Source organism: Astatotilapia calliptera, chromosome 17 (assembly GCF_900246225.1).
Source record: "Astatotilapia calliptera chromosome 17, fAstCal1.2, whole genome shotgun sequence".
In the NCBI taxonomy this organism is placed as follows: Eukaryota; Metazoa; Chordata; class Actinopteri; order Cichliformes; family Cichlidae; genus Astatotilapia; species Astatotilapia calliptera.
In genome coordinates, this window is record NC_039318.1 from 10,881,463 (window position 1) to 10,902,323 (window position 20,861).

At 39.4% G+C, this 20,861-nt stretch overlaps 1 protein-coding gene across 1 annotated transcript in view; it reads right to left on the minus strand.

Moving 5' to 3' along the window:
* The window catches only part of LOC113008869 (contactin-associated protein-like 4), a 115,312-nt gene extending 95,738 nt beyond the window's left edge, over nucleotides 1-19,574 (minus strand). The window contains exon 1 of the mRNA XM_026146730.1: nucleotides 18,947-19,574. Within this exon, the coding sequence (XP_026002515.1) occupies nucleotides 18,947-19,028 (82 nt within the window). The 5' untranslated portion in view covers nucleotides 19,029-19,574. The remainder of the gene's footprint in view (nucleotides 1-18,946) is intronic.
* Nucleotides 19,575-20,861: the final 1,287 nt, after the last annotated feature.

Genomic DNA, 20,861 nt, shown 5'->3' on the forward strand with positions numbered 1-20,861 from the left:
ATATAATCAGTGTTATGCTTATTAAAGAAACACTGGACAAATTTTACCAGACCATTAATACAGGGTTTAAAGTAATAAAGGGGAAAAATCTGATTGTGATACATTGATCACAATTACACAATGTGTACACAATTACTACAACTTGCAGCAGTGAAGTGTGCATATGAACTATACAATTTCATTGGTTTTCTGCTTTAATACTGACGCTGCTAGGATGAATCTTAAATATTGAATCAATGAACACAGAAAATAAATCATTTCTCTGTTACCGAACAAGGTCAAATGCTGGCGTACTGAACCTTAGTGATGTAAATTTATTTAAAAAATTCAGCACTAATGCCAACAGGTATTCAGTAGAAATACTAGATATAACCATATCAGAAAAAAGTCTTGTTATTGCAACATATGTAACACATACTTTTATTTGTAATTGATCGTATACATTTACGACAAACAGCATCATAAATGCTGTTTCTCATCATCAGTTATAAGCGGTATCCATGACATTTTGTCTGGTGTACGTACACTACAAGTGCGTCTAGCGAGTTCTAGCAACAAATCACCCACAAAATGCTTGGGCTTCTAAACTGATAACCTTTAAGACCCAAAGGATTCACTGCCAAAGGCAAGATGCCAAAAGAAACCAGAGATCCTCTTTCCATGATTCAGTGGTCCAGGACAAATTTTAAAATATGTCAGAAATATAAACAATACCAGTGAAGTGATTTTAATGTTGTGGCTCCCTGTGTTTAAATTGCTGTAGCGTATATCTGCCAATGCTACTTCACAGCTGTTGTTTTTTTGAAGTGCAAGAACACATTAGTGAACAGGATTACCCTTCGGTGGAGGACCCAGACTCGATATTTCTGTCTGTCAGAATATGTCATGCTGAAGAACCCTTTAGTGAAGAACTGAGGGCTGCTGTTCTCCTCATGACTGAAGTACTTATAAGACAGAGGCTGTGACTAATATGTCATTTATTCACAGGGAAGCCGTTTCCCCAGAACACCTGACTATTAGATCATTACAAATGTTCACTCATTTCTATGACTATTGTGTAATCTAACATTTTTTAATGGATTTCCACCACCAAGAAGAGTCGGCCTAAATTATTCACAATCCCTTCAGAGATGCCTGGTCCTGTCTCCCAACCATGACAACAAGGCTTCCTCTGAGATTACTTTGTCAACATTATTGTACTTCATTTCAAGCACAGAGGGATTTTCATTACCTGAGACTATAAACCAGAGACTGTTGACAGTTTTGAATAGCCTGTCATATCCACCTAAGCCTTTTCCATCTAAAACCGCTCTTCCCTGCAAGTACTTGAGAGTTTGTGCATTTCTATTCAAGCTCAGGTGAATTTATTGTCGGAAATCTATTCTTTACTTTGGGTAGCCCTGTGCAAGAAATTGGATAATCACAACTGTCATTTCTTTCAGTAGTCCATGTTTTAAAACAACAGCAATACTTAAAAAAATACTACACCACCAAACAGTTGCACAAAGTAATAAAGTAATATTAGTCAACTACGGAAAACAGGAAAACATCCAGGCATTTTCTTTGAAGCCGTGATGCACTGATGCAGATCCCATATGGACAGCAGTGACTTGTAAGCCCTTCATAACATAGGAAACAGTAAACATGTTTCTCACCTACAGAAAAATGAAGATTCAAGAACAGATAATTAAGCTGTGCAGTATAAAATGACAGTGGGAATGACAAGGTGTTCAGGAAATGTATAATCTCACAATAAGATTATAAGCTGTGCAGTATAAAATGCCAGGATGTTTTCCTTAGTTTACTAATATTACATAACCTTGTTCATCTTTCCTCCTTAACAAGTGAGCCAAATCTCAACAAACCTTTGCACAACATTGTCACACCTAAAGCAAATATTAACATCTATGTTTTAAAAAAAGATTTATTATAAATCCCAACTTGTTTGATTTTCATATTTATACCCCCCTGCAAGTAAGCCACATTCTCCAACTGCCTTTTTCTCAAACATATCCGTAAATAACTTAACAGATACCAGAATTTGTGTCTGCAATACTGAATAAAGAATGTGAAAAAGCTGTTGTTTCCCACCTTATGGATGTGGATTTTGCTAGTTATGCTAAAGAGCTTTTTCTAACTTCTCATTTTGAACAGCAATTACGTAGTGTAGCTAAGTTACATGTAGCTAGCTAGCTTTAGCTTGTTAACAGACTAAAGTTTTAGCCTAGGTATAGCTAGCAAAATAATCAATGAATATCTTAGTCAGTCAGGTTAGCAAAGCAGACTAATTTAATGACCCATTATATTACAAACTTATTTCTTATGCAGGTCGTTATTTTAACAAAATAAAGTAATATAAAGGTACAAAGAAAGGCATGCAACTACTGTCATGGCTATGTTTAATTCCTTGCTGGAGGGGAGAGGGAGGGGAAACAGGGATACAAAGGAGGGCGGGAACAACTAATCTATAGTGCCTTTTTCACTGTGCAATATTTTTGTGTTAATATCCAACAGTGCAATAGACTCACAATAGTTGAAATGTGCAATTCCCTTGTATATTCTTATTTCTATTTATTCTATTTATCCCTATTGTATACTCTGTATTTATATATGTATCTTTATTTATATATGTGTATATGTGTATATATGGTATATTTCTGCTCACATTCTGCAACTTCTGTCGGTGCTGTGCTACTGAAAGCTGAATTTCCCAGAGAAACCCACCCGAGGGATAAATAAAGTTTCATCTAATCTAATCTAATCTAATCTAATCTAGCAAATGGATAAAACTGTGCTGTTCATGTGGCAGCATGAACTCTTGGACAACAAACGTCAATAATCCCATCATAAACAGTAGAGACTGGTAGTTTGGAAGAATAGATGTGCAGTAAATCACAAGTCTGTCAGTCAGAAGACTGCAGTTTGTGTCCTGTTTGGAATCTTAGCATTTTGAGTTTGTTTTCACTTGCTAAATAATCTACAGTTTTTACTCCCTAGAGTTAAACTATGCTGCACAACATTAACCCTGCTGCTTAAAATGATGCTTACTCAGTGCATTTAAATGCAGCACCCAGGGGTCCTCTGCAAGCATCCATATGTGACGAGTTGGCAGTGAGACTTGGCCTAATAACCTCGTGTCATCATCCACTGTGGCAAAAGGCACACATGTGACACTCCAGAGGCTTCAAGGAAACAGTACAGTTGTCTCGTGTGTGCCTGCTTCAGCAGATACTTGCTCGAGCCAACCTACAGTGGGTGAGCATGGACTCAAGCCCGAGCGACTGGATTCTGATTCTATTTCACTAAATGTGCACAGTCATCATCAATAACTGGGGATTTCAGCTGTTTTTTAAGCAGTGAATCTTTGCAGATTTTCATTTCAGTTCATTTATGGAAACAACATATAACCCATGCAACCTAACACATTTCATATCATTCTGATGCTGCTTCACCTGCGTCTAGCTTAGTCTAAAGCAGACAGAGATACTAAACAAGATATAGATGATGACCGAAAGGGCATGAGTGCTGTAAAACATCATCAGATTTCTGAATAAGCAAGTCTGATTTTCTTCAGAGTTGCTGTGACATTTGAAAGGTGGCTGTGAGGGGGGGAAAAGTACTGATTAACACAGGCAAACATGATATAACATGATATAGCAATCATATATAAGATGCTTTGAAATCCCAGCCACTAACTAACTTTATTAGACTAAAAAACAGCTTCAAGTTTTGCTTAGAACTTTTACTGAGGACTAAACTGACAGAAGGACTAACTGGATTTGATTGTGGAATAATAATGCAAACACTGATAGAGCCTGTACTACCGGAAACCTAATATAACACTATTACAAGTAAACTAAAGCTATGCTTGAAATAAGTCTATTATTTTGAGTCCCTGAATTCTGAGCGTTAATTATTTAAGTGTATGTTTTTGTCACTTAGTAAATTTCCACAAAGAAGTGGAATAAGGCTGTTTCAAGAACACTGTTTCTCTCAGCAAACCCACAAATCAAACACATAACACCTACAGACCCTGCTCCTTTGCCATGAAGCTCCCAGTGCATAGTTTATGTGCTAATGTTAATACCAGAGAGCTGAGTGTTGGCAACTTTTACTCACTGTGTGTCTCAACAATTGGCATCTTTATATGCAGTACTTTTGCCAGATTTACTAATCTAAGTATGAGCGCAACCCCTGAATAGCGCTAATAGGTGTGATTAATTGCACCACTTTCTAAACACAAGCACAATCAGTCCATTTCAATATGAAGTGCAAAAACTAAGACGTGCTTTTTTCTGCACTAAATATTGGTGCAATTAGTAGTAGACTGAGTGTCAAAAACATTAGCAAATCATTTTGCACACTTTAATTAAATATTCTTTTTCTTCTATTTTGTGCCGGATTACCTTGTGAATAATAAGGAAGTCTGGCATTTATAGACTATATCAGAGATAACACAGTGGTTGGAGTGGATGGTAAGTATGTAAAACATACAACTATAATATCAGAGACCAGTGTTTGCATCCAGAGTACAGCTCCCTATCTAGTTAGTTTTAGGCATCCAAAGCACTTCAGTTCAAGATATTGAATACTGAGTGGTATCTAACATTTTAATAAATGACAGATAAGAAAGATCAAGTTAAATACTTTCTGTCGTGGTCCTGGGTCTGACCCAGAGCTTTTGAGTTCTTGAACATGTTCACTATTTGTTTGTTTTATTTTTTGTATCTTTGTATTTTCCTTAGTATTTAGCTCTAGTGCTTAGTTGCTGTTGTTATGTGTATTGGAATTCATTATGCTTCTAGGTTTAATGTCTTTATATTTATTAGTGTCTCTTATTTCTTCGTTGCAGGTTTTGATTATTTAATATTTGCTTGTATTGTGACATGGACACAGAAAAAGCATCACATTTACAATCACATTCTTTCCTCACAGCCTGTTTAGAATCACCAGTTAACCTAACATGGATGTTCTTGAGACAGTGTGAAGGCCAGAGTACCTGGAGAAAGGCCACACAGATATGGGGAGAAGATGCAAACTCCACACAGAGAGGCCCAAAAGCTTGTTTGCCAACCAACCTACTACCGAGCCCACTCATTTTTGTACATCATACTTAGTTGTAATTTTATGTATTCAGTTCATTTGGAAATTTAATTCAGTGAACTTTAGTTGGTTCAGTTAAATATGTGTCTCTGCACAGTTAATCACTACATGCGATATGAGAGGTCAGCATGTCGCCATTCCTAAAGATGGCCCCAAATAATCCACAAAATCATGAACTTGCCCAGACAAACCAAAGCATACCTCTTTAAGTCCTCTCTGTGTTCTTTGGCACAGTCGAGGTAACTGCTAAGCTAAACTCCAGCTACTAAACTGATACCAGAACAACTTATGCTGTCATTGAACGGAACTGAGCTACAATTGATCTTTTCCTAAACCCTTTTGGAGCAAGCTCACTTCTCCTGTTGTGTCTTCCTATCTCTCTTTTCCCTGCAGAAGTTGTGAAATAAGACTATTCTGTTGAGTCATCCATAATCATTACTATTTCGTGGCCATGAAAGTCAAAGGAAAAGTTTGCGTGGTAATGCAGTTTGGCTGAGAACGATATGAATCCTGTGTCTTCTTTGGCTGCAGACCACAGCCTGACAGTCTGACAGCTCAAGTGAGATGCTGTGCTGCAGGGCTGACTGCTAACAATGAGAGAAACGTTAGTTCCTCCACACCAGCCCTTCATCTGTCTATTAGCAACACACCAGGCCAGTAATTCTGCTGACTCATGATCGAAGCCCTCCAAAGTTACAAAATCACATTAAGCTATAAAACACTCATAAATTCACCTTCCCATGCAACATAATTAACCGCTCTTTTTTGACACGGCATGAAAACATCACTGCTGTTTGGCATTGCTGTGTTAACTGCATTGATGTGAGGATTCATGGGAGGCAGACCCAATCAGTAAATTATATCATCAAAAGGAACTGTGCTGCAACAAGGCCACAATTAAAACATGTATCTGTAAGCTTTAACCCTTACCACATTACAGCACATGCTGAAACTAGTAATTTAAAAAAAATTAATGAACACATTGGTAGTAAGCAGGAAAACTTAAGACCATTCACTATGAAATATGTCAGTCTTATGTAGATTGGAAGAATTGCTGCTGGTTACATCACACTTACTAATGGACCCAGAAGGAGATATGTGGATTATGTGATGCAAATATCATTAATGGATCATTTTTGCATTTCAAAATAGGGACAAATACACTGAATGGCATACTTGTCTTTATAGACATTCTCCCTGAGAGAATATTAAGTGATATTAAAAACAAACAAACAGACTTACAAATTATTATCTGCTTCCTCCTTTCCTTTTTGCCTCCAGCATTCATCCTCAGCATTGGGTAAGAAGTTAGTCCTAAAGATTTTTGCAAAGCATTGTTTTTTCTTTCTTTTTTTCCTTTTAAAGGTACATTATCTAAACCTGAAGTTTCACAAATTCTGTCAGACAATTTGGATGTATTACAACAACTCATACAGATCTAAAAACAACTATTGTTTGTAACATTTTAATGACAGTAACCATTTCCTTTATAAACTACAGTGGCAATGATTCACCACTCCCTCTGAAGTTATCAATGGACAAGAGTTACAGTCCCTATGGCCACTAGAAGGCTTTGTCACTTGAATGAACATCATTACTGGGCATCTGCTAGAATGACTGTTGTTCCTCTGCCAAGATGAGGAGCCAAGATGGAGCCTCAAAACAAGTTTGTCTGCTGTGGTGTTTGTTCATTTCTCTATCGGCAAGATTTTGCAAAACCCAGAGCTGAATTTCACAAAAAAATGGTGGAACTTGGACAAAGAAAAAAACAAAAGAAATTTAAAGTGGACCTGAAGAGCTTTCTAAAAAAACATATGGTCATGGCCTTAGAAGATGATTACACTGTGCACAACAGTGTTCCCCAACCACTATGCCGCGAGAAATGATCAGGTGTGCCGTGGAAGATAATCTGGTTCAATCTGATTAGTACTCTGAGCCAGCGGTCCCCAACCTTTTTTGCGCCACGGACTGGTTTATGCCCGACAATATTTTTCATGGACCGGCCTTTAAGGTGTCGCGGATAAATACAACAAAATAAAACTAGTACCGGTACCGAAAAAAAGAAGATTTATTCATAACACGCGTGAAAAGACCCAGGAAAACAGTTAACGATAAAAACAATAACAAAAGAATGCTGAAAACCGATAAAAACCCTGAAAACCATAAATTTCATACCTGAGCCTCAACTCTCGCGGCCCGGTACCAAACGACTCACGGACCGGTGTGTTGGGGACCGCTGCTCTAAGCGATCAGCGTAGCGTGCAGAACAATTACATTCTCTTCCAGTAGAGGGCAGTACAACTACCTGCTCTAATTAAATAGGTTGCCAACTGCCAGTAAAACAGAAGAAGATGAACAAGAACTTATATAATAGTCGTGCTGTGAGTGAGACAATGCAGCATGTAATAGCAATAGATAAATATTTGAAAAGAAAAAGTAATCAATTTAATTCTAGATGAAGGCCCTAGCATGAGTAGTAGACAGAAGAAAGCAAAAATGGTATACTGGGGACAAACGGAGCCAATTCCGCTATACCTGGTGCACGGGGAAAATTATTATGTTTTTTTGTGATGTTTTGTTTGGTGGTGTGCCGTGTGATTTTTCTAATGTGAAATATGTGCCGTGGATTCAAAAGGTTGGGAAGCACTACTGTACAAGACTTATTATTTTGTTGAGAGCACAGTCCCTTCGATTGGGTTGGAACTTCTCCATTGACATTAACTGCAAATATAGAGACATTTACTGATGGTATACTTCATATTTGATTTGATTATATTTTTTACTCCCAAAACTCCACTCAAAGAGAATATGCAAACTCCACAACTGGTGTGGTCAAACCTTCTTGGTGCAAGGCAGCACTGCTAAACACTGTCCACACTAGGAGCCTAAGAGCTACTTGACATGTTCCTCTGTTTTCTCAGTTCTTGCAGGACATTTACCCTCCAGAGACAGTACATATCTTGACCACCAGAAAAGTTTTTTTTCACTGAAAAAGTTCATCTACTTCAACCAGTCATTTTTACTGATCAGTGTCAAATTACACACAATCCAGCAATAGGGAGCCACAAGCCAGCGTATTCATAGTGTCAGTCCCAAGCCTGGATAAATGGGGAGGGTTGCATCAGAAGGGCATTCATCATAAAATCTTTACCAAGTCAAACATGCAGATAATAAAGAATGTCTGTGCAGGATCGTTAAGGGCCCCGGTTAACAACGACTGCCTCTGGTGCTGTTGGCCAACAGGGTGTCAGCGGAAAATCTCCTACTGTTGGACAAAAATAAAAGAGATGAGAAGGAAAAGTGTGTTAGGAGGTAGTAAGAAAGAAGGAAAGGCAGGCTTGCTGAGGTGAGAGTAGGGACTTTAAATGCACGGTTTATTACTAGTAAGGTGACAGAGGTGTCTGTTATAATGGAGAAAGGTATATACAGGGTGGGCCGTTTATATGGATACACCGTAATAACATGGGAATGGTTGGTGATATTAAAGTCCTGTTTGTGGCACATTAGTATATGTGAGGGGGCAAATTCCTCAAGATAGGTGGTGACCATGGTGGCCATTTAGAAGTCGGCCATCTTGGATGCAACTTTTGGTTTTTCAATAGGAAGAGGGCCATGTGACACATCAAACTTATTGGTAATGTCTCAAGAAAAATAATGGTGTGCTTGGTTTCAATGTAACTTTATTCTTCCATGCTGTCAGGGACCAAGCAGTAAAGCATAAAGGACACAGGTGGTTTTAATTCAAAAAACGGGTTTTATTGACCCAAAAATATGAAAATATATTTAACAAAGCCAAAACTTAAACAGGCCGAAAAATAAAAGAGGTCAACTCAATAGACTAAACTCAAGATAATAATTAACAGAACCTCAAACAAACATATGACAAACTGACCTCCTGAAATGACACACAGGGGAACTTAAATACTGGTTTAGCTAAACCAAATGACACACACGGGGGAAAACAAGATGGCTGCCATATAACCAACTAATACAAAACATTTAAACAAACATGAAACACTCCCCAGGCAACGAAGCATGTGGTGCAATCCAATTAGGCTGTCAGTAGTACTTCAGGTCTCCCAGCCCTTTGCCACACCTTTTGCCAGACAGGAGGAGACACCAACCCCCAGGTAACTCAAACAAAGAAAGATATATTAATATAACATAAAACAGAACTTTGACCTTGCAAGGTTAATATGTGTGCACGCCATATAAACATTGGAAGGTGTGATGGAAAAATGAATACATTTAATAAAGAAACGATATTGAACAATAAATAGAATATTTTAAAGTAGTGACTGTAAATTAAACTAAAGTGAATCAACGGGTGGTGAGGTGTGGAGCTTACCATGTGTGGCATGCCATCACACATGCGTTATTTACAAGTTTCTCTTTGTTCACAGCCATTGACATGTTGAAGAGGTTAACACGTGAGGAGCGGATCGAAATTGTGTTGATATCTGGTGAACGCAGTAACCGGGTCATTGCAGCAGATTTCAATGCAAGACACCCTACGAGACCACCCATCTCCCATGCTACAGTTAGCAAACTGCTTGCTAAGTTTCGTGAAACTGGTTCAGTGTTGGATTTGCCAAAATGTGGACGCAAGAAAACTGTCACTAATGAAGAAACATCAGTGGCTGTCCCAGCTTCATTCAGCAAGAGCCCACAGCGTAGCACTCGCCGCATGTCAGTGGAGAGTGGCATTAGTCGAACATCCCTTCGGTCCCTTAGCTACTCACAAATGGCACCCTTACAAACTCCAGCTACTGCAGCATCTCAACGAGGATGACCCAGAATTTGCAGAATGGGCAAAACAAAAATTGGAACAGGACCCTCAGTTCATGCAGAAGATTTTGTTTAGTAATGAGGCAAACTTTTATGTGAATGGTGAAGTTAACAAACAAAACCACCGCTATTGGTCTGACACTAACCCACATTGGATGGATCCCTCCAAGACTGTTGGAACAACAAAAGTGATGGTTTGGTGTGGTATATGGGGTACAACGATAGTGGGTCCATTCTTCATCAATGGAAACCTCAAGGCCACTGGATATTTAAAAATTGCTACATGATGATGTGTTTCCCTCTTTATGCACTGAAGCTGGCACGTTCCCTGAGTTTTTCCAGCAAGATGGTGCACCACCACATTATGGGTGCCAGGTCCGAGCATTCCTAGATGAACAGTTTCCTGGAAAGTGGATTGGTCGTCGTGGGCCAGTTGAATGGCCCCCAAGGTCTCCCAATCTGACCCCCTTAGACTTTTATCTTTGGGGTCATCTGAAGGCAATTGTCTATGGTGTGAAGATACGAGATGTGCGGCACCTGAAACTACGGATACTGGATGGCTGTGCTGGCATTTCTCCTGCGGTGTTGCTATCAGTGTGTGAAGAGTGGGATAAGAGGGTTGTATTGACAATCCAACACAATGGGCAGCACATTGAACACATTTTATAAGTGGTCAGAAACTTGTAAATAACTCATGAAAGAATAAAGTTACGTTGAAACCAAGCACACCATTGTTTTTCTTATGACATTACCAATAAGTTTGATGTGTCACATGGCCCTCTTCCTATTGAAAAAACTAAAGTTGTATCCAAGATGACCGACTTCTAAATGGCCACCATGGTCACCACCCATCTTGAGGAGTTTGCCCCCTCACATATACTAATGTGCCACAAACAGGACTTTAATATCACCAACCATTCCCATGTTATTACGGTGTATCCATATAAATGGCCCACCCTGTATATTGTGTGTGCAGGAGATCAGATGGGAGGGAACCAAAGCCAGGAGCATCAGTGGTGCATCTTACCATGGTATAGAAAGGAACTGAAATAGAATAGATCATGAATAGATCAACAGAAAAGATCATGAGCTTGAAGCTGGGAATCAAAGTGCTGATATTGAATGTTGTTAGTATGCATGCCCCACAGGTTGGACGTTCAGAAAAATTAGAGGAATTGGAGAAGATTTAAATGGACATGTAGGTGAAGGGAACAGGCGTAGATGAGGATGTGTTGGGTAGGTATGGTGTTAAAGAAAGATGTGCAAAAGGGCTGATGGTATTATAGCAGGTATCACAACAGACTTGTAAACCTTCTCTTTCACTCTATCCTTCTGTCACGAATCACCCGTAGCACTTTAGCACTTCCACCCACTCCTGCACTCTCTTCTCCACCTATCCAATAAAGCCTTGATTGATTGATTGATTGATTGATTGATTGATTGATTGATTGATTGATTGATTGATTGATTGACTGACAAGAGAGGTGGAGAAGAGAGTGCAGGAGTGGGTGGAAGTGCTAAAGTGCTACGGGTGATTCGTGACAGAAGGATAGAGTGAAAGAGAAGGTTTCCAAGTCTGTTGTGATACCTGCTATAATGTATGGCTTCAGGACAGTGGCACTAAAGAATAACAGGAGGCAGAGCTGGAGATGTTGAGATTTTCATTGGACGGACAAGATTAGAAAAGAGTACATCAGTGGGACAGCTGAGATTGAGTGGTTTGGAGACACAGTTAGAGAGGCAAGGTTAGGTGTATATGCGTTGAAAGATGAATAGAAAGGCTGTTGGATGGGTAGCTGCCCGACATGAGGAAAAAATGTGGAAATAAATTCACGAATGTCATGGAGTCTAGTGTAGTGACAGGTTGGTATGAAAGAGGAGGCTGCTAAGGATATAGCAAAATGGAGGTAGATGGGCTGCTGTGGTGACCCCAAATATGAGGAGCCTAAAGAAGAAGAAAAAAAAAAAGGTGTTAAATCACATATAAAATGTGAACTTCCAGAAGCGAGGGGTGAATTCTTTTATATTCAGGCACAATAATTTGTGCGACAGGCAATCATTTCTAAATAACGTTTTATTGTAATGTTTCACACTAAAATGTTCTATCGACATGCCTTTGACTTATATTTTATTGTATATATTGATCTGTGAGAAGCAGATTTTCCTTGGATGACATCCTGCAACTGAAAAACCTTTCTGTTTCTCAAGGCCTGTCTGATAAATAATAGCCCACAATGACAATATTGCTTCTCATACAAAGTGACATTGAGGGTTCCTTTCACAATCTTTTTTTCTCTTTGTGGTTTTCACCTTCCATCAGCCTTCCATCAGTTTTAACAAAACTTAACAGAACAGAACATGCTAATAAAAACACACATTACTGTAACTATGAGTAAACACTACTACAAAGCAAAGCAAACACACTCAACAAAAAAGGCACTACTGAGAACAACAAAGGAATCATTTCAGTTGATGACTCAGTCCAGTTCAATTCAATTCAGTTTCTAATCATTCTAATCTAAATCTAAATAATTCTAAATAATTCTAATTACAACAACAGGCACCTTGAGGTGCTTTCTATTGTAAAGGAAGACCCCACAATAATACAGAGAAAACCCCAACAATTAGATGATGTCCCTGTGACCAAGCACTTGGCAACAGTGGGAAGGAAAAACTGCCTTTTAACAGGAAGAAAACTTCCAGGAGGGAGCAGCAGCCATCTACCGCAGCCGGTTGGGGTATTCAGCATATTTTAAGAGGTTCTTACATATTCATTAAACTGAAAACAGAGAAGGTCACCGACTATGATTAGGTTCGATGTGACGATGATTTCCTGTTTAACTGGTTGAGAGAGGAACAAAGGAGAATGCGATACATGCGATACTGCACACAGGGTAACATGATTAACAGTCAAATTTTTGTTTTTTGTTTTTCACCAAAAAATTCAGTTTGTTTTTCTCGAGGCAGTTCAAAGTGGATTTATACAATAATACAAGCAGTTAAGTAGGTTACTATTCACCTACCACCCTGCTACTCCACCCCCAGCCTTTGTTACAGTAATACCATACAGAGAGAGATTGTGATGCAGGACTGAACAGGACTTCATTGCTGGGACTTGTGTTGTTGTGCACCACAGAGCAGCAGCTGTGTGAAGGTGAGATGAGGAGAGACAAATGAATCCGAATACACACACACACATACACACACAAAGAAAACCCACTGATGGATGAAATGAGAGAAGGACCTGGGAGTGTCACTGAATGGATTAAAGACGAAGGGCGCAGGCAACGAATGTCCATGCAGGGCAGTGAACCAAACTCCTCCACTTTCTTGTTGATTTCTTGTGCCTTCCACCACCATATGCTGATCTCCTCAGCTTCTCCTCCATTACGTTAACAGAAATACAGCGTATTCTTCTAAGGATCAGCTCGTATGACCCTTCCTTTAATAATAAATGACTTTGTAGCCATATCATGTATTTAATTTGAATGGAAGAACACATTATTCTCCACATGAGATTGTCAAAAGCAGTTGGAAAACCTTAAAACTGTGAAGGGCAGTAGGGAAGATCTTGGGCTCAAAGCAAGCACATAAACATTAATTCCACTAAAATATTGATGCAACTCTTGCATTACTCACTGCAATAATCGATATTGTTAAGATGGCAATGGCTTAGATGATTATGTCAAAGGTGTTGCGTATGCTGACAAAACCCACAGGGAGTTATGTAAAGCTGTTTCCTTCAGCTCTAAGGAATATTTTAGCACCTTTTAAGTCACTGTTTTGGTTTCTTAGCTTGTCACTAACAAGTGTTTCAGCCAAACAAAGCAGAAAAACCCTGCAGTTCACTTCATTAGGCATTAAATGGTTAAAACTGCTTCCTCAGGATGGCAAAGCTGAGGTACGAGCCAGAGAAATTTTGTTTACGTTTTGAAAGTGGCCAAATACATGTTCATGCTCTCTCTGGGAAGTTCCAGGTCAACAAATCTGTTAATCACGAATTGTTTTTTGACAATTAGCCACCGTTTAAATCCTAACATGTTTACCTTTGATTTATATTACCCGAGAACAGCAGAGCACATCCCAATATTTTTGCACAGTTTCTGTGCCTCTTGAGCTACCTGATAACTGAAGGAACCTAATCATACTTCCGTGTCAGTGTTAATGGGTGGCTCAGCTGGTGAGGTGACACAGGGAAAGTCTTTATGTCATTAAAACTACTCGCATTACATGAAGTTCATGTGTAGAACAGACAAGAACACAATAACAGTAACTTTCATAGTTTTTTGTATGTAAGTGAGGGATGTAGCAGAGTGGTGGATCTGACTGACAAATCAAGGTACACGGCGTGCTAATATAGTAGCGACTTGTCAACAGCAAGGCAAGAATACTTTGGGGCCTTTCTTGTCACTAACAAAACACCTGATGAGTTTATGGGCTTGGTTGCAACCAACTTGATCTTTATTATGGTCCTTCTGAGCTGATAGACAAGCAATATTAAGGCTGTTCTCCCAGAGTCTTCTATGAAGAAGCAGTCAGAAAATTGTTATCATGGATTATCCTGACCACCCTGCACAACACTTAGTGGGTGGGCAGCAGAGAAGCATCTGTAACAGACTGATTAACTCCACTCCAAGGACAGATACAGGGAATCTTTATAGCACACGCTGTGACTTTCTATGATACAATAAAACACAGAGAATTATCTACCAGATATATAATATCAATAATATATTGTACAATAACATATTGTGTAATATATTATTGATATTATTTCTATGTATTACTATTTGTATTGCTATTTTTTACTTAGTTTATTTTGTTTTTAATATAACAAATTATCATTAGTGTCATTATTATTAGTATAATATGCTGGACAGAGTGCAGCTTTAAGGTGCTTTTGCAGTGGCTTCAGTTTTCAGACTTTGATGGTAAAGCCATCTTTTATATACAGTCTATGAGGGTTGCACTGCCCCCAGGTGGCTAAAATGTAATGTAGGCTTGAAATCTTTGTTTAGCAACAAAGCAGAAAACATAAGTTTTTGGTAGGTTTATTTCCAGCAACCATGGTTGAAACTTCCTGGTCAGTGCTGCAATATAAAAGAAGGACTGTAAGGAAAAAAAAACTGGAGTAAAAAAAAAAGGATGTTTAATTAATTATTTATTATTGTTTAATTTCAAAAATATGTTTGATCAAAAGGTTCAGACTACACTCATTTGAAACAGCAGTTAAGAATCTCATCACATCTTCCATTTAGCAGCTTTTTCTGCAGATTTTCTTGTAGAGAGTGATGGTAATCACCGTGTGGTTTTGCTAATAGCTGATGACTACAGTTTCTGCTTTCCTGCTGCTCCAGAGAGTGACAGTGAGTAGTGACCTCAGCAGAATGTGGCCAATTCTTGAACCGATAACAAGTCATCTGATATAATGACAGGCCCATTTGATGAATGGGTCTGTTTTTAGGCAGGCAGACGTCCGCTGGGGAGCTGGCCTTGGGCAAATACAAAATCCCAGAGGTTACAAAGGCAGATGGATGGACTGCAGTTCTCTGTCACTTTTATGGCTTAACTACTTGTCCCTGGATTAATAAATCTAGATTCATGACTGACAGCTCCAGGCTCACACCACCAGGTACTGCCACCTTTGTGCAACCTTGGTTTAATCAGAACCTCTTCATGACTCCACATCTGCTAAATACATGACATAAAAATAAGGGCAATTTATACTTAACTACTTTGCTCTTTTGCCACATACTGGCTCTCTAAACCTCATGAAGCATAAAGGACAGGGATGGTTTGCAGAGACACATTCGCATCAAATTGATTTTATTCCGTGGTTTTAGATCACTCTGTGCAAACCACCAGCTCATTGAAAAGTAATAAATTCTGATGAGACAGGGCTGTTCCCATATGAAGCGGGGAGCCAGCCACAAATTTAAATCAACTTCTCCCCCAGCACATTTTTTTATTCTCTGTCTGGCTGTGACTGGTGGAGATGAATTTCCAGCACTCTTAGAAAATAACAACACCTTAAAGTCATTGTCGTCCCAGCCTCGGCTATTTAAATAATCAAACATCTACCCTCAGCCATCTGAGAGATGAAACGCATCCTGTGCTACCTTGGTGCCCCTGTCGGTGCAATAATCAAAAAGAAGATAAAGAAAATTTGTGTTTTCTTTCAAGTTTGAGAAAAATGCAAAAAGAAATGTGTCTACCTGTATTGTGAAATGAAACAAAGCAAACAGTGAGGGTGTGTGTGGGAGGAAGGAGATCCAGATTGTTTCTCACAGATGATAATGGTGGTGCTGCTGATGATGCTAATGATCTAAGGGGTGAAGAGTCTTCGCTGGGGAAAAAATAATAGCCTTGGTCATTTACTCAAATGTTTAAAATGACATATTTATCCAGCAGGTGACCTCTGTTTTGTTACTAGCAGCAGCAGCAGTTTCATAATGTTCTTAAATGGTCATTAAACCCCCAATTAGAAATGTACGTTTAATGGTAAGAGAGCCTTAAAAATAAATTCTCCTCTTCATGAATTGATTAGCAGAGGATGAGCGCTGGGCGAGAAAGTAAAACTTTTAATTTCCACTGTGGCTGTTGACAGTCACGACACAAAACACTTTTCTTGGCCTACTTTCCAACTTAGGTATGAAAAATCATTGGATTTGTCTGCATTATTCTCACCTTAAAGTGACTCTGTATTGTACTGTAATTTCGCTTTAGGTATCACCATCTTTCGGGTTAGGCTTGTGATCGTGAGTGAGTGGATGAAAAATTTATTTCAGTCAGGACTACAGCAGTCAAAAGATTTTTATTTTCATCTTCAGCAATTTACATTTGTTCACATTTGCTCTTTCTGGGACCTCTCTGTCCTTCTCTGTGCATACACGCAAAGCGAGCTCAAAGAGAACAGAGCAGCCATCAGATAATGACGCTGATGAGGTCAGAAGCACCGTGGAATGAAGCAGCTGTGGTGGAGGTGGGTTGCAAAGCAGCTTGCAGATGTGCAGCAGCTGTATGCAGGCTAAAGCAGCATAAATACCATGCCTGATATGACTTATGCTAATTGGATTTAAAGATGAATAGCAGCTCAGCCACCGGCTTATGTGTGCTGGCACTGAGATCACCTGTTCTGCCTAAATTGATGCTACACACAAATAGCAAAGAGGATTTCAATCAAACTCATTGTTTGGTCATTAAATGGCATCTAAAACCCTCTACCTCAGCACCTTCCGTGTCATCACAGATACCTTGACTTTAAGTACACACAGCCTGAAACATCTTGTTGTGTCCAAGGCTGAAGTCTTTGTTTGAGCTGGGAGTTAGTTAGGGTAAGGACTGGGTCGCCAAAGAAAGAATTAGTTTGTGTAACATGTTGTCTGTCCACATTGGGAAATAAACTGACTCATAGCTGTTCTGGAAAGTGACGAGTTCAGCAGTTCACTTCCTCACCATCACACAGCTGTTCATTTAGTTTGTCATGTGGGTATGTTATATTGTCATTTTGGAAACGTTAGAGAAATTGGCTCAGTGTGTGCGTGCTTGTGTGACAAAGTGGGTATATTGACAGATAGAGACTATTACAGAATGGACAGAAGCATCCCATCCTCCTTGTAGGAAACATGATGAATGAGATGGCAGTTCTTTACTGAGCTGACACCTGCTCATTGCTTAGGAAGCATAATATGGACAGACGACAGATTGTTAGACGGATGATAAAGGCTCCCACTAATACACATTACTCTGTAGATCAACTATTTGAAGCAAAGTGAAATTGCTGGCTTTGCGATTGTTAGGCTTCATGAACCTGAACAAAGTGGGTCTGCACCAACACTGTCTTTTCATCCAAATTTAGGTCATTTTCAGGCAGTAATATAAATACGTCCACTATCTATCCAAACAATCAATGCAGCTGAGAAAGTGCTATGCCTGTGGATGCCCATCTTTACAGTCGTCCTCCTGATTGTTTTTTGTTTTTGTTTTTTTTGGCCAGTTGCGTGCACAAAACCATCTGATCCTTTTGTTTTGTTTTTTAATCTGAGATGTCACATACAAGATTGCCCTTATTTACAGTATCATGGAAGTAGACTACAGTAATTACAGTGGGAAGCAGGGGGCCATGACATCTTACTGAACCACTTCAACTGTGGAGGTCCTGAAACCATTCACTAAATTCCTCCCATCAAAAACTAACAGCTCATATGCACTCATGGACTGAACAGCAGCAGTGAACAGGAGATGTAGCACACTTGTTGCAGACAAAAATTCTATATCTGTTATACAGACATGTTCAGTGGTTTCTTTTAAAGAAATCTCCTCACACCATGAAATCACTTTTTAAGGATCTTTTTCTGAACCTTAAAGAAGCTCCAGGATCCTACACAGCTTCCCTGCCTCTCCAGGACGAGCCCACAGTCTCTCCCACTCTCCTTCTCATGAGAAAACATCAAATGCTGAAAAATGATAAAATAAGAAGGCAACTGGAATTCACTATCTCTTAAAACTTGACAGCCGTAAATCCCCAGAGGATATGCGCTCCCTTTCAACAACAAGCCCTTGTGGTGGTCGGATTAGATCCAGCCAACTGTTTAATTCACTAAATTTACTGCGCTGAGCTTCTCCTTGCCAAACCCGGAAAAACAGGTCAGATCAGTTAAAGCTTTCGCAGGGCAGACACGAAATATTTCTTCATTTTAAAATCATTTGTACCTTAATGACTCGAAAAAATAATCAAGAAATTAAATCCAAATAAACAAACTGTAATGTGTTTTATGAGTTATTATAGTTATTTATAATAGCCTTTTCAGGGGGTTTTTGTGAATTAACAATCTGCAGAATATATGAGAACAAAGACGAAGAAGACTTTTTCTTTCTTTTTTGCCAGCTGGCAGGTTAATTAGCGGGCGTGTTTACAACCGTCCAAACATATTATTCTCATTCATTACAGCTGAGTGAGTCCAGGTGGAATAGTAAACCACAGGGATGACTTTCAAGAAAACACCCCACTCTACATCTCTCCTAAACAGTGCCAGAGGCGCGCGGAGCCGCTCACCTGCACCTGTCCCACAAGAGCCGAGCAGCAACGAGGCGATCAGCGCGATAATCCCAGCAAGTCTTTTATTCCCTCGAGGCATGTTGAAGGGACGGGATACTGTGGGGTATAATCCCGCCTGTCTGAGGGTAGCAGTCCGTCCGTCCTCCACCTCCTCCCCTTCTTCTGCTTTCCTGTTCGCCTCTCCCCTCTGCTCTCCTCCAGCTGCGCTCCGGTGCGCTGCGCCGCACCGAGTAGCCTCGCTGTCACAGTGTACAGAGGCAGGCCGGTGCCCAGCGGAGGGAGGAAGAGGATGCTCACACGCCGCTTGTACTCCGCCAAGTGATGGAGGCAAAAGAATGGAGCCGTGAGGAGGAAGGGCTCCTTTTTTTTTTTCCCCTTTCTTTCTTTTTACGATACTGTCGCAGGTCCGAGTCCAACGCACTGCCTCCCTCACTGAGATGAAAGAATCTTAAGAGTTCCTTCTGGGAGCCCCAGGACTGGTTTAGTGCCACCACCACGGCGCAGTGAGCGCACTTGATGTTTAACTCTTTAGGAAGCTTTCCCCGTAAAAGCAACAACTGTCACGTTTATTTGAACAGAAGCAGGAAAGGAAAGGATAATTCATAAGGAGACTATGAGGCAGTTTTGAGCTCACTCTGAGACACCCGAACAAAACTGCTATTTTTTAAATTTGCAGTTTTGATCACTTTGTGGTCAATTTTAGTGTGTTTGTAACGATTTTTTTAAAAAATCGTCTAACTCTTTCTTCTTTTAAAAACAAAATGTATTCAAATGTCTTTGCTTTACGCTGGACATCAAATATACCCCACTTTATAAAAAAAAAAAAATCATTATTAGCATGATTCTATATCAGGCTGCATACATGTGAACATCACAAAATTACGCCCAAAGCTACTGATCCAAAACTCAGCCTTCTAGTGTCGAATCCTGCATGTCTATCATTCTGCATCATGGAGGTCTAACAGCCAACTAAAGTTACAATGAGCAAAGCACTTTTTTTTTTTAACTTAAGGTTCTTCAAAATTGTCCCTGCATCAAAGCTTAAGCAGCAGTTTTATTAATAGGGTCACTTCAATAGCTTTTCTGTAATGTTACACATCACTGCATCATTTTTGTCTCGTTTTTTGATGTTCCTTTTATGCAAATCAGTTTATACAACGAGGTTTTGTATAATTAAAAGCAACAAAGAGGGGCCCTGGGCCTTCACAGCCATATCTGAATAATGCACTTTGTGCACAGATAGTCAGTACATCACTACATTTTTGTTTTTTTGTTTTGTTTTTTCACAACAATCTGGGGAGTTTACAGTAGGTCACTCAGGCACTCCGACTCAGTCTACTACAGCAACAAATAAAATCTCCACAGAGAAAATACAAGCATCTCGAATATTCGTGGAAATTTAATACACAAGTATTTCAAGTGTTTTTGTGTGTATCGAGTCCAGTAACCAAGAAATACTTTGAGAATGTTACAAGCACGCAAACATTCATCTTTTAGAAATGATTGAAATTTGTTTTTATAAGCCCAAAACTGCATTAAAAATAGAATGAATATGTTCCTTCTCTCAATAAGAGGTCAATGTTACAAGTACACAACTCCACTAAAGGTTCATGGTAACCTGAGAAAGTACAAACTATTCCAAATAAAATCTGGTAGAGGATATGTTGTCATCCTTGGGTTTCCTGGGGAAGTACTGTGTAATATATTTTTCCTCAGGTCTGTTCTGGCTAAATATGAAAATGAGGCTGAGTTGAAAAGAGGAAAAAATTGAAGGACACCAAAGAGTGAAGGCTGGCTTTGACCCAGAGACATTCATGGCTGTGAAGCACTTGAGCCAAACAGACACCTTTTAGATGCTCTCTAACTCAGTACATATTTAATTTAATGATTATTCTAGCCTGACACACATCAT